Below are 17,920 nucleotides of genomic sequence, written 5' to 3' on the forward strand. Positions count from 1 at the left end.
TGGGGTGAGATGTTTCCCTCCCTGTGTCCGTGTGTTCTCATTGTTCAACTCCCACTTATGAGTGAGAACATGTAGTGTTTGGTTTTCTGTTCCTGTGTTAGTTTGCTAAGAATGATGGTTTCCAGCTTCATCCATGTCCCTGCAAAGGACATGAACTCAACCTTTTTTATGGCTGCATAGTATTCCATAGTGTTTATGTGTCATATTTTCTTTATCCAGTCTATCATTGATGGGCATTTGGGTTGGTTCCAAGCCTTTGCTATTGTGAATACTGCTGCAATAAATATACATGTGCATGTGTCTTATACTACTTTCAAATGGTAGAATTATGGTAATTATTTTGGGTTTTTGTTTTACCATTGTACATTGGGTGTATCAGGACAGACAACTTGTTTTTTATTTCAACCATCTCTAGATGAAGATAAACCATATCCAGACCCAAGGGAGATAGCACAACTGTGGTCTTTAAGGCTGATCCTATGACTGTATGAGACTTGTGGGGTTCTTGGGAAAGTGTGAATGCATTTTGCTTGTCAGAGAGATGTGAATGATGGTGAGGATAAAGGTGGACTGTGGTTGTTTGCAAAAATGATCCCAATTCAGCCCGGCGAGGTGGCTCACGCCTGTAATCCTAGCACTTTGGGAGGTTGAGGCGGGCAGATTGCCTGAGCTCAGGAGTTTGAGACCAGCCTGGGCAACATGGTGGAACTCCATCTCTACTAAAATACAAAAGATTAGCCAGGCATGGCAGCATTCGCCCATAATCCCAGCTACTCAGGAGGCTGAGACAGGAGAATCACTTGAACCCAGGAGGTGGAAGTTGCAGTGAGCTGAGATCGCGCCACTGCACTCCAGCCTGGGTGACAGAGTGAGACTCCATCTCAAAAAAAAAAAAAAGGTCCCAATTCTTCACCTTCCCTGCATCCCTGACCTTTGCCACGTAACACTGTGATGACCTCTCACTGTAGGTGAGCTCAGTCCCACCCTTGACACCAGGATGAAACATGTGACTTGCCTTAGCCAATGTGATGCTTAACAGCTTATAGAAGCAAAGACTTGAAATGGGCTTACACTGGGGATTCCTTGCTTGCACCTCTGCCATCCTCATGAGAAGGACAAGCCTCGGTTAGTCCATGGTCCCAGGAGGACGATGAGAGATGCACAGAACACAGCCAGATTGCCTCAGCCAAGGCCAGTGGACAGCCAGCCAGCCCACAGCCAGCAGATCCCCAGGCAAATCTGGAAGGCACCCAGCCTTCCCCACACATGTGGTTAAGCCAAGCCAAGATCAACAGAGTTGTCCAGTCAACTTCCTGCTGACCTAAAGTATGTTAGCAACAAATGTTTATTATACAACACTGAGATTTCATGGTTGTTATCACAGCATTATTGAATCATTATCTAACTGATACACCAAAAGAAAGAAGTATGTAATTTGTTGAGTTACCTACTCTGCTAATTTTGCTGAATGTTTTTTGGTCAAGCTGCTCCATGCTGAACTAGAGTGTGCTTCAAAAATGACTGGAATGCCTCATCATTATGCAGAATTTATCAAAGATACATGGCTTATGACTGTATTTTATTTTGTGTGCCTCCTCAATTACATACTTTACAAGTGAATAAGTTATAAAGTTACATAAAGAGATATACATATGTATAAAGCTATAAACTTCACGGTTTTCTCCTATTTTACTGAGAAAGGCTCTTCAAGGCAGCTGAAAAGCAAAACTGCAAATGGGCCAAGCACAGTGGCTCACGCCTGTAATCCCAGCACTTTGGGAGGCTGAGGTGGGCAGACACTTGAGATCAGGAGTTTAAGACTAGCCTGACCAATATGGCAAAACCCCATCTCTACTAAAAATAGAAAAAGTTAGCCGGGCACGGTACAACATGCCTGTAATCCCAGCACTTTGGGAGGTTGTGGTGGGCAGACCACTTGAGGTCAGGAGTTCAAGACCAGCCTGACCAATATGGCAAAATCCCATCTCTGCTAAAAATTTAAAAAATGAGCTGGGTGTGGTGCAACACACCTGTAATCCCAGGTTCTTGGGAGGCTGAGGCACAAGAATTGCTTGAGCCTGGGAGGTGGAGGTTGCAGTGAGCTGAGATAGCGCCACTGCGCTCCAGTCAGGGCAACAGAGTGAGACAAAACAACAACAACAACAACAACAAAACAAAACTGCAAACAACGGGATGAGCAAAGGTTCCAACTCGATTTCTTCCATCGTGGCTGAATGCTTTAAGGTGATTATGATTTATGCCATAGGAAGTGTAGAGAGCAAATAACAGGCGGGACTCACCCGTGTGGGATCGCAGGTGGACGGTGAGCTGGCTGGAGTTGCGGCTGGCGTAGGGGCAGATCTGGCATTTGAAGGGCCGCTCGTCCGAGTGGATCCGCAGGTGCTTGTTGAGGCTGCTGCTGTCGGCAGCGGCGTAGTCACACGTCTTACACTTGTAGGGCTTCACGCCCGTGTGGCACCGCATGTGAGTTTTCAGCTTGTCCTTCCGGCTAAAGCACTTGCCACAGACTTCACACTTATGAGGTTTGTCTCCTTCAAACACACACACACACAGATGGCAGCAGGAAACAAGATTAAAAAAGGAAAAGGCTTATTTCCCACTGCCTTACGAAAAAAGTCATATACAACCACCAAAGAATATCCAGAAAACCCTGAAACACTGGGTGGATGATTGGCAAAGAGCTAACATCTTGGGAGAGGGGAATTTTCTTCCATTTTCCTTATTGATATTACTTGAATTTTTAAAATGATGAATATGAATTTCTTATAAATTTTTTATAAATTAAAAATAGAAGGCAATTAAAATAAAATTTTAAAGCATAGGTAAGTAAAATAATAACAGTTGTGTTAATTTTCTCTTATATTCACCCTCTCTTTTTTCCTTTTCACAACAGAGATGCACCTTAACATTTAGAACACCTAAGTTTCAGCAGAGTTCATGGCTGACCAGCGAAAGACTACACTTCTCAGCCTCGCCTGCAGCTAGGTGTGATCTGTGACTAAGTTTTTATCAAAGCAATGGCAGAGAAAGTAAAGTGTGTCTCTTTCACAAGAGGAAACTGCTTGCCTTTTACATTTTCTCTTTTCCTGCTTCTAGCCATGGCATGGGGGTAAGGCAGCAGGTGCGGGCAGGTGAGTGAGTGGGTGAGGACAGGCGAGTGAGCGGGTGAGGGCAGGTGAGTGAGCGGGTGAGGGTGGCATACCTGCAGATGGTGGAGTCATGTAACAGAATGAGGTGGGAGGAACTTAAGTGCCTGGATGGTCCCTAGGACAGAGCTGCCCACCTGCCACCTGTCCTGACCTGCCTGCTCACCTCCGGACAGTTACATGGGACAGATACAAACCCCTATCTTGCTTGTTAGAGCTGGTGTCTCAGTTTCATTCTTACAGCAGTTTAATCTGAACCTCACTAATGCACATGTCAACTTGACATCTGTGAATAACTGCTAACTTTTTGGTGTATATTTTTCCAATCTGTGTGTGTGTATGTTTTGGGTACATAAAAACTCCTGGCTAACATCAATTTAAACACTTTTCGAATGGCACTGAGCCTTTGAATTACTATATTTAATCCTTGCAACAGCTGGGATTAGAACCCAGGACCATCTTGTGTGTGTGTGTGTGTGTGTGTGTGTGTGTTTTGGCAAATACTGCACGGCCTTGCTATTGACTACTTTCTTGCACTTACAGTAATTTCTATCACTTGTTTCATATCATTACATATCCACAACATGGTTGTTAAGGCTGAAGTATTTCACTGTATGGATATGCATAAATTATTGAATCCATTCCTTACTTGGCCATGAAAAAGAGTAAGTCGATATGACATACTGATGTGAAATGATGTGCAAAAGTAAATGAAAAAAAACAAGTTGCACTGATAGCGTGTATTGTATTAACTTTATAAGACATGGAAAAAATTAAATGTGTGTGTTTTTAGACCTGGTCTAGGCATGCAAATATTTCAGAATGAGACATAGAGGTCTATTAGGACAGCTGACTTTTGGTCATGGAAGGAGGTGGCTGTGAGTTAGGATTTTCTTTTTTTTACATTATATATCAAATATTATCCTGACCAAATCGTAACTAGCCAAGTGCTAAAATAGTCAGCCAAAGCTGATCAGTCATCATAAAATAAATATTTGGGATTTAAGAATACATCTAAAAGTTTATTAAAGATCAGCATTTTGACTGGGCATGGTGGCTGTCGCCTGTAATTCCAGCACTTTGGGAGGCCGAGGCAGGCAGATCACTTGAGGTCAGGAGTTCGAGACCAGCCTGGCCAACATGGTGAAACCCCGTCTGAACTAAAAATACAAAAATTAGCTGGGCATCGTGGCGGGTACCTGTAATCCCAGCTACTCGAGAGGCTGAAGCAGAAGAATCACTTGAACCCAGAAGGCGGAGGTTGCAGTGTGCCGAGATTGTGCCACTGCACTACAGCCTGGGTGACAGAGTGAGACTCCATCTCAAAAGGAAAAAAAAAAAGCATTTTTATTATTAAACACTTTAGTAGGCCAGGCACAGTAGCTCACGCCTATAATCCCAGCACTTTGGGAGGCCGAGGCGGGCGGATCATGAGGTCAGGAGATCGAGACCATCCTGGCTAACATGGTGAAACCCCATCTCTACTAAAAATACAAAAAATTAGCTGGGCATGGTGGCAGCCGCCTGTTGTCCCAGCTACTTGGGAGGATGAGGCAGGAGAATGGCGTGAACCTGGGAGGTGGAGCTTGCAGTGAACTGAGATCGCACCACTGCACTCTAGCCTGGGTGACAGAGCAAGACTCTGTCTCAAAAAAAAAAGAAAAGAAAAAAAGAAACACAAAAACAAACAAAATTTTAGTCATCAAATTAAAAAGCCCAGTAACAACAATTTACCAGCATTGTCAGTGGCTCAGTAGTTCCTGTGGTCACTACACTGTGTATTTGCAACACTGGGCAGATGCTGGATGTTGGCAGAGCTCAATGGTTTTTGGCCAACTCAGCTGGTAAAGAGCCCTGTTGCTGTTGCTCCCCCAAACCCCAACCCCAGGGGTAATTAAGCATGCCCTCACTCTCTGAAGGTAACTAAGGTGAGGATACACTTAAACTTGAAAATGTAGACAGAGACACTTCAGTTATGCAGAAACTATCCTACAAACACCAGGTGGGCTAACTGTGTAGAAGATGTTTTCTGTGGATTTGCAGAAATAGACAAAGTTGTGGCCCTCACTTGTACTTTCACAACGCTTTCCCTATCATCATTAATAATTATAGTACTCAGCCGGATGTGGTAGCCCACGCCTGTAATCCCAGCACTTTGGGAGGCCGAGGCAGGTGGATCACCTGAGGTCGGGAGTTTGAGACCAGCCTGACCAACATGGAGAAACATCATCTCTACTAAAAATACAAAAATTAGCCGGGTGTGTTGGTGTATGCCTGTAATCCCAGCTACTTGGGAGGCTGAGGCAGGAGAATTGCTTGAACCTGGGAGGCGGAGGTTGCGGTGAGCCAAGATCACGCCACTGGACTCCAGCCTGGGCAACAAGAGTGAAACTCCGTCTCAAAAAAAACAAAAAACAAAAAACAAAACAAAACAAAAATTATAGTACTTTATTCTTTCAATAACAAATATGCTATGGCTTGATGGATGAAACCTCAACAGATGAAACCCACATGGAGAGTTTCATTGCTTATTACACTAGAATGCTTGCCAATCAATACTTGAAACTTAGTATTTGGATCATTAGAACAAATCCAGATGGCATGACACTGTGAGGCTGATTAGATATGATGGTGACCCCAGTGCAATAAGGCACTTATTGGTCATGGCCAAGGAATATAAGAAATAACTCTTGGCTACTCATCTTCCAAAGGCTGAAGCTAAATAGCAGGCTTTGGGCAATCAGTGAAGCCAAAGCCAAAAGTCACTGCATCTTATACACATTTATACTTTTAAATTTAAATCTGTATCATTTGAATATGAGCATCTAACACTTTGTTAAAAAAGAGTCTAAAGGCAATTCCTTTTCCATGCAGAAAGTCTGGGAAACATAAAATAATATATTAAAGAAAATAAAATCACCGGAAATCATCACTTTTTTCTTTTCCCATGCATTGATCTTTTCCTCTTGTTTTAAAACAAGTATTTATTAAATTCTCCTTTCTAAATTACAAAAATAACACACACTCACTGTATTCAGTGATACAACATAAAGATACATAAAAGGAAAGTTTTGGCCAGGTGCAGTGGCTCACACCTATAATCCTAGCACTTTGGGAGGCCGACGTGGATGGATCGCTTGAGTCCAGACATTTAAGATCAGCCTGGGCAACATGGTGAGACCCCCCTCTCTATAAAAAACACAAAACATTAGCCAGGTGTGGTGACGCCTGCCTGTAGTCCCAGCTATTCTGGAGGCTGAGGTGGGCAGGTCAAGTGCCACTGCACTCCAGCCTGGGTGACAGAGTGAGACCCTGTCTCAAAAAATAAAAGAAAAAGACAAAAAAAGAGACAGTTTCTTTTCTCTCCCATTGTTCCTCTCTTTACTAATCATTACACACACACATGCACTTGTAGGATCATCTCCTCAAAATGAGAATATGTGCATTCAAATTTTAATTAATTTTGGCAGAATCATTTTCAAAATGGCTGTAGCAGTTCATATTCCCACTTAGCTAAGTTTGCTCACATCCTCTCCAGAGCTGGATTTTATTATGTTAAAGACTTTTCTGCCAAAATCATGTGTACAAATGGCACCTTATTTTTTGAAATCTGGACTTGTATTCCCGTAACAGCCAGTGACGTTTGGAGTGGTATCATTCATCTGACCTATGTGGGTCCCCAGCTCCTAGCACAGAGCAGGTGTTGAGGGCATATGTGCTAAAGAAATGCTATTTACCCGTGTGAATTTTTAAATGCCGCTCCATGTCCTTCATGCCATAAGCAGTCTTGAATTGGCAACCTAAAAAAAAACGAAAAAAGGAAAGATTAATCATAAAGGGAAACTTAGTAACTTTTAGCGGGGAGAAAACTGGCAGAAACGTCCTTACCCAAGTGACAAGAGTTAACACCACAGTACGGGGAAAAAGAGATCTCACATGCCTTCGTATGTGATGACCAGGAAAGACACAATGTCATTTTGTGGTTCCTGCCAAAACTGCGTAACCTAAATCTAATCATAAGGAAACATCAAATAAACCCAAACTGAGGCCCTTTTGACAAAATCACTGGCCTATACTTTTCAAAAATGTCAAGCTTATGAAAGATAAATGCTTAACTGTTCCTGATTAGAGGAAATGAAAGCCATAAAATCTAAATGCAATCAGTAATCATTGGTTGGAAACTGGATCCTGAGGGGAAAAATGTCATTCTCTTGATAATGGTAGAAAGGACATCAGTGGGACACTTGATGATGAAATCTGACTCAGGTCAGTAGGTTAGATAATAGGACCTAAAAATGTTAGTTTTCTGATCTTGATGCTTGTCCTGTGGTTATTTAAAAGAATATTCTGGTTTTTAGGAAATACACACTGAAGTATTTAGGAACAAAAGGGCATCGCATTGTCAGCAACTTTCAAATGGTTTGGGGAAAACTACACTTGTATATATATTTGTATATATACAAAGAATGACAAAGCAAATATAATAAAATGGTAACATCTGGGGAATCTAGATGAAGGGCACACAGGGATTTTTTTGGTACAATTTTTGCAAACTTTCTGTATGTCCGATATTATTTCCAAGTACATTAAAACCAAGGTAAGGAAAGAAAATTTTTACTGGATATCTTCCTAAGCTATAGCATAGGAAAAAAATTTACAGCAACCTGAAATTTTCACGAGTTCCACTTCAAAGGCCTATGGCTAGAAAAGTCTTAGAACCCAGGTGCAGAATGACCACAGTGGGAGACAGGTTGTATGTGCTGATGCAAATTCCAGAGGGCCCTGATTTTTATGCCAGGTAGTTTGGGGCACTTCCATGAGCACTTGTCAGGAACTCATGAGGAAAAACCCTGGAGCCTGGTTAAATGTCACACCTTCTACACAAGTAGAACATAACGCTGCCTTTACCTGGATAGCAACAGTTAAGCCTTTTCTGAGCAGGTGGCGTTGTGGGCTTTTTGGTGCGTGACTTGGCAGGGAGAGAGATGACAGTGGCTGTTTGGTTTTCATTACTTTCCGTGGGCAGATAAGTTTGATAGCCATGTTCAAAAACAAATTCTGGAGCTGAAACTAAAAGATATGGTGATTATTAATTTTCTTAATATAAATGCCCTCTAGCTATGCCCTCTGCCTGCTTTCCTTTGCAGAGCGAATGCACATACTAGTTTGCTTTCCCAGCCTCCTTTGTGGCTTCAGAGTGATCATGTGACCCAGTTCTAGCTAATGAGACACTAGATAGCATTTGCTGGGAGGCTTCTGTAAAAGATTTTCCTCCCTGATTTAAAATAGCATGGGGGGAAAGGGTAGGCAGGGCAGATGGAAAACGACGCAGTTGAGAAAAACTCATCTTGTTGCCCTGGCTGCCGTACTTCCTATCTTTGTACGTGCTGCAATGATGATGCAATGCCCGGATCTGTGGCAGCCATTCTATAACCCTAAGGGTAAACATGAAAATCAGATGCTGAATCAGAACTCCGAAACCACCCAAATCTATACGTTTTTCTTTTTCTTTTTTTTTTTTTCCTGAGATAGGGTCCCACTTTGTCACCTAGGCTGGGGCGCAGTGGCGCAATCACAGCACACTGCAGCCTCGGCCTCCTAGGCTTGAGCAATTCTCCCACCTCAGCCTCACGAGTAGCTGGGACTACAGGCATGCACCGCCATGTCCGGCTAATTTTTGTATTTTTTGTAGAGACTGGGGTCTTGACATGCTGTGCAGGCTGGTCTCAAACTCCTGAGCTCAAACGATCTACTTGTCTTGGCCTCCTACAGTGTTAGCCACCATGCCTGCCCTAGACTTCTTAAATGAACAAATGAACAAGAAATGTCCCTATAATTTATGTCTCTATAATTTATGCCAGGTAAGTTTTCTGTTAGCTGCAGCCAAATGCCTTAGGTGCTTTCATAAGCTATAGGACAAAATCCTAATAAAACACCAAAAGGGAACTGATAGAAGGGATTTGGGGCAAAACTAGTCTAATTGACATTCTCCTCAGCATTTTCCCCCTCAAAAAATTTCCTTGTACTCTTACTGAGGTTCTGATGCAAAAAGAAAAAAAAAATAGCAAAACACAGACTTAATATAAAATATAATTGTAGGCCAGGTGTGGTGGTTCACACCTGTAATCCCATTATTTGGGGGGCCGAGGCGGGTGGATCACCTGAGGTCAGGAGTTTAAGACTAGCCTGGTCAACATGGTGAAACCCCGTCTCTACTAAAAATACAAAAATTAGCCAGGCGTGGTGGCAGGTGCCTGAAATCCTAGCTACTCTGGAGGCTGAGGCAAGAGAACTGCTTGAACGTGGGAGGTGAAGGTTGCAGTGAGCCGAGATTGTGGCATTGCACTCCAGCCTGGGTGACAAGAGCGAAACTCCATCTCAAAAAATAAATAAATAAATTTTAAAAGACAAGATAGGCAGTCTCAAATATTTTCGTTATAAAAAATTCTGTGACTACTTTGCTAACTACATTTATAGTCTGGGACTTAAGCATGTTTCTTTCCTCCCTTCCCTCCCTTCCCTTCTTCCCTCCTTTCTTTCCCTTTCCTTCCTCCCTCCCTCCCTCCCTCCCTCCCTCCTTCTCTTCCCCTCCCTTCCTTCTTTCCTTCTCTCCTTCTCTCCCTCTCCTCCCCTCCCCTCCTTTCCCCTCCCCTTCCTTCCTTCCTCCCTTCCCTCCTCTTTCTCTTTTTGGTTCTATCTTTCTTAGAATGTAATTTGTCACATGAAGATTTGTCTTCAAATATGGAGTAAATATGACCAATGGATGCTTGTTCAATGAGTGAAACTTTCAGGCTAATAGGCCTTAGTGATGATTTTGAAAGCCACTGTAATATTCTGTTTCCCAAACTTCAGTCACTCAGACACCACCTTTGACATTTTTGACATTTATTTACAGATGATGTTAGGCACAGGCCTAACATCACTATTTATTTTAGCTTTGTCCAAAGCACTAATATCCATGCCACAGGCTCCAGGTGCTAGTTATGTTTGCTCTTAAAACAAACACTATATTTCTTTGAATCTAGGATATTTTAGATTGTAAAATGCATCATAATTTCATATACGATGAAAAGGCTGCCAATTAAACACATGATGACACCGCTTTCTTTTTTGAGGTATTTTATTTTATATTTATCAAATGGGCTTTTCTTGACTTCTTTGGACATTTGGCAGGAAACTCAGGTTCCTGATGTCCATCTCTTTGGCACCTTCAGTAGTGACCATATCACTCTGATACATGTCAAATGATACCTTGGTGCTGTCAGCATTTGGTATTTGAGTAAAGCCATAGGTTTCCATTTTTCTCAATGGAAGTATGTGTAGGGAAGTCAAGGGCTTCGGTTTAAAGTCAGCTGAAAGATTCCGACAAACTGATGTTTCCTGTCTTCATGCCAAGTATCTCTGATGCATGAATCAGTTGCACCTGCCTCTTGTTGAAATGTTTTCATTTACTCTGTGGGATCTGGCTATTTCCCCTGGTTTCTCTTGCTCTGCTTGGGTCCTCAAAGCATGGTCCCTAGCCAGCAGCATTGGAGCTGCCTGGGAACTTGTTACCAAGGCAAATTTTTTGGGCCCCATCTCAGACCTACTGAATCAGACACTCTGGGGGTGCATCCAACAATCTGTGCTCTAACAAGCCCTCCAGGTGATCCTGATACACACTCAAATTTAAGAACCACTAGCAGAGACCATCCTTTTCCATCTATCTTGGCAGTAGAACTTAACCCAGCTCTGTCTATATGAGGAATTCCCCCTTTCTCGGTTGTTGCTTTGCAAGAACGTGCAATTGCCGTCACTCCTCCAACAATGCAGATTTGCTTCATTAATATCAAATTTACCCCTGTTACTGTTTTCAGGCATTTCTGGGTAAGCAATTACTTTTCATCTTCAACTTGCTTCATTATGCAACATCTTGGAAGACATTTTAAACAGCAATTAAACTCAAGACATATAGTTCCAAAATTGCACACAACGCAGCTGAGGTGAGAAAAATGTGACCCACTGAAATCAGGTTTGTTCATATGCACAGCAAAGTAATGTTTTTGGACTGCCTGTTGGTTGACAGAAATCTCACTGATTCTAAAATGCATCGCTGTTTCAGATATGTTAAAATGCATCTTCAAACTGATATAAGTTCAGGTTTGACCATTCACTGTGGATGTGACCTCAGGCCAGTCATATAACTTCATTGAACTTGTTTTCTCACTATAAATGGGGATAATCACCATGCCCGCTTCATAAGGATGTTGCAAAGTTTAACACGAGAATTCAGTAGCACAGGATGTGGCCATGGTTGAATCTCAATAAATGTCAAAGGGGATATATTACAGTTCAATAGAACCAGATTCTGGCACTTGTGTATCAAACTCTCAACTGAAATGCTCATGAGCTAGGATGATCAACCATCCCTGTTTGCCTTGGACTGGGGTTTCTCAAGAACTTTTGGTGCTAAAACCAGGGTGCTGGGTCATGGTCATACTCCCATGGCCTCCCAACCTTCTGCTCTACAACTTCCTGTACAAGTGACCCCCTGTGCTGGAAGGTGTTCACTGTGGGATGAGTATGGATGGCCAGGCCCTCCCTACAAGTCAGCTCACAGGCTCCTCAGCACTCTCTTGAAAGGTAGGTGGTAGGCCCTTCACCCTCCTGCCACTTTCTGCTCTCCCCAGGGATTGGCTGGGCTCCATCTCTTAACTGTCCTCTACCATAAGCCTGGGCAAGTCCCAGCAGAGGGAAATGCAGTAGTATTTTGTATATCAACTCCTTCTCAGATGTATAATTTGCAAATATTTTCTCATTCCATAGGCTGTATTTTCATTTCCGCTGTTTCCTTTGATGTACACAAGTTTTAAGATTTAATGTACTCCCAGCTGGGTACAGTGGCTCATACCTGCAATCCTGGCACTTTGGGAGCCCAAGGCAGGTGGATCACGTGATGTAGGGAGTTCGAGACCAGCCTGACTAACATGGAGAAACCCCATCTCTACTAAAAATACAAAATTAGCCAGGCGTGGTGGCACATGCCTGTAATACCAGCTACCTGGGAGGCTGAGGCAGGAGAATCACTTGAACCTGGGAGGTGGAGGTTGCAGTGAGCCCAGATCACGTGACTGCACTCCAGCCTGGGCAACAAGAGCAAAATTCCATCTCAAAAACAAAACAAAACAAAACAAAAATTTAATGTAGTCCCATTTGTCTATTTTCACTTTTGTTGCCTGTGCTTTGGTGTCTTGGAGAGGAAGCAGGAAGCATCATGAGTGGGTAGGTTAAACACAGCAAAGAGCCGGGTGCGGTGGCTCACGCCTGTAATCCCAGCACTTTGGGAGGCTGAGGCAGACGGCTCATTTGAGATCAGGAGTTTGAGACCAGCCTGGCCAACCTGGTGAGACCCTGTCTCTACTAAAAACACAAAAATTAGCCGGGCGTGCTGGTGTGCACCTGTAGTCCCAGCTACTCAGGAGGCTGAGGCAGGAGAATCGCTTGGACTTGGGAGACAGAGGTTGCAGTGAGCTGAGATCATGCCACTACACTCCAGTCTGGGTGACAGAGGCAGACAGTCTCAAACAAACAAACAAAAAAACCAAAAATAAACAAACAAACAAAAAACAGCAAAGGGATTCAGGAACCCAGGTGCAGGGATTATTTTGGGGGCAGGGCTAATCCCATGTAACCTGAGTCATCCCAAAGTAGATGGCTATAGACCAGAAAGGGTTTGCTCCAGAGCTTAGGCTGTGAGGTCTTACCTCCTTGATCCTCAGTTTCTTTACCTGGAGAATGGGGACAATTTCCATTCCTGTCTCCTAGGACGTTATGATGATCAGAAACCAGGCATGTAAAGTTGCTGTTACTGATGACTTTATTCACTAATTTATTCAGCAAATGTTTATGAGGTACTGTACTGACTGTGTGCCAGGAACTGTTTTAAGCACTAGAAACAGAGCCCTGACCCAAAGAGACAAAAATCCTTGCTCTCATGGAGCTGACATTCTAGTTAGGAGTGGTGCAGGCAATAAGTATTTAAATACATAGTGTGTAAATCAGGTGGTGTAAATATTATGGAGAAAAATAAAGCAGGACTTTGGGAGGCTGAGACGGGCGGATCACGAGGTCAGGAGATCGGGACCATCCTGGCTAACACAGTGAAACCTCGTCTCTACTAAAAAATACAAAAAACTAGCCGGGCGAGGTGGCGGGCGCCTGTAGTCCCAGCTACTCGGGAGACTGAGGCAGGAGAATGGCGTAAACCCTGGAGGCGGAGCTTGCAGTGAGCTGAGATCCGGCCACTGCACTCAGTCTGGGCGACAGAGCGAGACTCCGTCTCAAAAAAAAAAAAAAAAGAGAGAGAAAAGAAAAAGAAAGCGGGGAAAGGAACCAGAAAATGCTGGTGGGCATGTACTTTTTTTGTTTGCTTGTTTTTTGTTTTTTGAGACAGAGTATTGCTTTGTCCAGTGTCATGATGTCCGCTCACTGCAAGTTCCGCCCCCTCGGGTTGACGCCATTCTCCTGCCTCAGCCTCCCAAGTAGCTGGGACTACAGGCGCCCGCCACCACGCCCGGCTAATTTTTTTGTATTTTTAGTAGAGACAGGGTTTCACCATGTTAGCCAGGATGGTCTCAATCTCCTGACCTCGTGATCCGCCCCGCCTCGGCCTCCCAAAGTGCTGAGATTACAGGCGTGAGCCACCGCATCCAGCGGGCATGCAGTTTTAAGTAGGTCCAGGAAGGCCTCAGTGAGAAGGTAACATATGAATATAAAACATGGAAGCATATAATTACTATATTAATAGTATTCTGTTGCAGGTGTCCAGAATTCAATAGCAACAAAGGGGCATCGGGTGCTGAAGACTCTCATCCAGATAGTCAGCTTGCTGGCGCCTCCTGGCTGGATTTATCAAGGGCATCCCTTCACACACACATGGCCTTTCTAGAATCTGCTGTGAACAGCAGGACCTGCAGAGACACCCCAGGGAAAGGCTTATGGTAATCACTGAGGGACTGCTGGCGACCAGAGGCCTTCCTCATTCCCTTTGGTTGTCCGCATGTGATCTGATGGTGCAATAGCCACTCATCCCCGGGGTGTGTGTGTGTGTGTTTGTGTGTGTGTGTGTCTGTCTGTCTGTCTCTGTGCGTGTGTGAGCATGCATGGTCAGACTGACCTTGGACCAATTTGGGTGTTTTATTTTATTTTTTTTTTGAGATGGAGTCTTGCTCTGTTGCCCAGGCTGGAGTAAAATGGCACCATCTCGACTCACTGTAACCTCCCTCTCCCGGGTTCAAGTGATTCTCCTGCTTCAGCCTCCCTAGTGGCTGGGATTACAGGCACGTACCACCATACCTGGCTAATTTTTGTATTTTTAGTAGAGACAGAGTTTCATCATGTTGGCCAGGCTGGTCTCAAATTTCTGACCTCAGGTGATCCATCTGCTCGGCCTCCCCAATTTCTTTTTTCTTTTTTTTTTTTTTGAGATGGAGTCTTGCTCTGTCACACAGGCTAGAGTGCAATGGCATGATCTCGGCTCACTGCAACCTCTGCCTCCTGGGTTCAAGTGATTCTCTTGCCTCAACCTCCTGAGTAGCTGGAACTACTCAGTCCCAGTCATGGTGCCTGCCACCATGCCCAGTTAGTTTTTGTATCTTTAGTAGAGATGGAGTTTCACCGTGTTGGCCAGGCTGGTCTCACACTCCTGACCTCAAGTGATCCGCCTGCCTCGGCCTCCCAAAGTGTTGGGATTACAGGCGTGAGCCACCGCGCCTGACCAACTGGGTGTTTGTATGCAATTTGATGCCAGAGTATCTACTCATCCCCAGGTGAGTCTGTGTGTGTGTGTGTGGTCAGACTGAACTTGGACAAACTTGGGTATGTGCATGTGATTTGATGCTGGAGCCGCCACTCATTGACAGGGGTGTGTGTGTGTGTGTGTGTGTCTCTGTGTGTGTGTGTCTCTGTGTGTGTGTGTGCACAGTCAGATTGACCCTGGACCAACCTCTGTCTCCACTCAATAGCTGTAGAGCCTTGACCAAGTCACTTCTCTGCTCTTCAGTTCTTTTGTTGGTAAAATGGGGATATTGCAGTGATCTCAGAGCTTAGATCTTGTTGTTCTAGTAAAGATTCAAGGGAAGGATAAGGCGTACTGCAAGCCGGGCACACTGCAAGTTCTTGAGAGTTCTCAGTGGACATTATGGTAACCATGCACAATAGGTTATTATTTGTCTTTATTCAGGTTTGGCATAATGAGTGACATGGGCCTTGGGGAATCTCAGAGCACCCTAGAAGAAAGTGAAATGCCCCACATCTGCTGAGGCGGGATGACTCATAACCTTGGGGGGAAGTGCTTCCAGTAGAGGTGTGACTTGCCCACCCCCCAAGAATATTCTCTAGTCCCTCTTTTCACCGAGAATGCAGCAAGGGCCACCTCTTTATGTAGGGGTCTTATGTCTAACTTTTTGCAAGAGCTCAGGGCTTCAGCCCCTACCCTGGTATGGCCATTAAAATCAAGTCTCCTGTTTAGTGAGATCAGACCCTGTCCCCGATACCACAAGAAGCTCACAGCCTCATACACCTGCTGCTGCTTTTGGTTTTGTTTTCTGGCTCCAGGGGATTTCCCTTCTTTCCTGTGTGTTCAGGTGTGCATCTGAGAATTGCTTATTGTATTTAGTTCTGGTTTGTAGCAGGGACATACTGAGTTGTTTGATCATGATGTTGCTTAAAATGTATGACTATTATATGAATTTCATAGATAATCCAAATCGATTTCTCTGAAGTTTGTCTCTGTGGTGCCTTAGGGCTCACATGAACCAACTGTAGCTCCTTTCCTACCAAATTGCCTTTCAGACATCTCAAGACAGCTTTGATATCTCCCTATCTAATTTGCTTCCTCCTTCCCTTCTTCAACTTAAAAATTCCATTTAACAAATCCTTTTCTCTTTTAAATTACAATGTTAATTTTGCAAAATAAAAGTTAACATGAATTTTACGATTTTCTTCTCTACATAGAAAAGTGCAGAGAAGAAAAAACTAGGCTAAGTTTTTTTTGTTGTTGTCCAGGCTCATTCCTATAATCCCAGCAATTTGGGAGGCTGAGGCAGGATGATCACTTGAGACCAGGAGTTTGAGATCAGCCTGAGCAACAAAGGGAGATGCTGTCTCCACAAAAACATACAAAAAATAGCTAGGTGTGATGGTGTGTGCCTGTATCCCAGCTAATTGTGGGGCTGAGGTGGAAGGATGGCTTAAGCTCAGGAGTTCTAGGCTGCAGTGAGCTAGGATGGCACCAGTGCACTCCAGCCTGGGTGACAGAGCAAGGCTGTCTCTAGAAAAACAAAACAAAAAACTTCCCAATGCTGTCAAAACATGGCAATACACATCCTTGCTTTTTTTTTGAGATGGAGTCTGGCTCTGTTGCCTAGGCTGAATGCAGTGGTGTAGTCTTGGCTCACAGCAACCTTCGCCACCCAGATTCAAGTGATTCTCCTGCCTCAGCCTCCCAAATAGCTGGGACTAAAGGTGCGTGCCACCAGGCCCGGCTAATTTTTGTATTTTAAGAAGAGATGGGGGTTTCACCATGTTGGCCAGGATCGTCTTGAACTCCTGACCTCAAGTAGTCTGCCTGCCTCGACCTCCCAAAGTGCTGGGATTACAGATGTGAGCCACTGGTGCCCAGCCTACATCCTTACTTTTTATACAAAGCTCCTATCGCTACTGTGATTAAATACTTACTTGAGAAATTATTTAATGACTATTCTCTCTTCTATTTGGTTGGAGGAGTTAAGTGAGGACAGACCCTTGTTTCTTTCCATTACTGTCCCCCCTGCACCTACCACAGAACCAGGTGAAGCGGAGGAGCTCAAAGAACATTTGTTGAATTAATGATCAGCTAAAAGGCTAACCTCTTTTTTATATAGAAAATATATTTTAAGGCTGGGCGTGGTGGCTTACGCCTGTAATCCCAGCACTTTGGGAGGCTGAGGCAGGCAGATCACCTAAGGTCAGGAGTTCGAGACCAGCCTGGCCAACATGGCAAAACCTCGTCTGTGTTTTGTAAAGATACAAAAATTAGCTGGGTGTGGTGGCGGGTACCTGTAATCCCAGCTACTCGGGAGGCTGAGGCAGGAGAATTGCTTGAACCCGGGAGGCGGAGGTTACAGCGAGCCAAGATCACATCATTGCTTTCCAGCCTGGGCAACAGAGCGAGACTCCGTCTCAAAAAAAATAAAAAAGTAAATACATTTTAAAAGTATAAAATGTATCTTTAAAGTATAAAACTAGGATCATGGCTTAAATCATTTTTTTTTTAATTAAACACTTTTGCCATGTTAAAACATCATGTTGTCATTCATCGAAAATACAACCTCTAATGGCCACATAATATTTCATCATTTTGGTTGCTGAATAGTTTAATTAACCATTTCCCTTTCTTGGACGTGGAGGAGATAACTAGGAATTGACTTTTATGAGTAAAACCTGTCCAGAAGTTTAAATTTATCCCTCGTTTCTTTGGGTACATTCCTTGAAATTGAAGAGTTGGGTTAAAATGGTATGAATGTTTTATTACTTGGTGATTATATAACATCCTTTCAGAAAACTGAAATAATTTGCATTTTCCCCTTAACCTTGGCTGTCACAGAGAGACTTGACAGGACAAAATGAGATCACTTGAGTTTAATTTGCATTTCCTTTATATGTAATTAGTGAGATTAAACTCCCTTTCAACATTTATTCTTCCAATGACATGCCTTATTTGGTGAACTTCCTGT

At 43.7% G+C, this 17,920-nt stretch overlaps 1 protein-coding gene across 5 annotated transcripts in view; it reads right to left on the reverse strand.

The window, feature by feature from the left end:
• Window positions 1-17,920, reverse strand: part of ZFP64 (ZFP64 zinc finger protein) — a 103,817-nt gene that overhangs the window by 64,278 nt on the left and 21,619 nt on the right. For 3 of the 5 annotated variants that reach the window (XM_017888182.1, XM_017888181.1, XM_017888180.1), the window contains exons 3-5: window positions 8,076-8,237; window positions 6,905-6,967; window positions 2,301-2,552 (exon numbers count right to left, since the gene is read on the reverse strand). In XM_017888182.1, coding sequence (XP_017743671.1) covers window positions 2,301-2,552; window positions 6,905-6,967; window positions 8,076-8,237 — 477 coding nt within the window. The remainder of the gene's footprint in view (window positions 1-2,300; window positions 2,553-6,904; window positions 6,968-8,075; window positions 8,238-17,920) is intronic. The other 2 variants (XM_017888183.1, XM_017888184.1) reach the window with 1 other exon arrangement.

Source organism: Rhinopithecus bieti, unplaced genomic scaffold, assembly GCF_001698545.2.
Source record: "Rhinopithecus bieti isolate Rb0 unplaced genomic scaffold, ASM169854v2 scaffold_15834, whole genome shotgun sequence".
Taxonomy (NCBI): domain Eukaryota; kingdom Metazoa; phylum Chordata; class Mammalia; order Primates; family Cercopithecidae; genus Rhinopithecus; species Rhinopithecus bieti.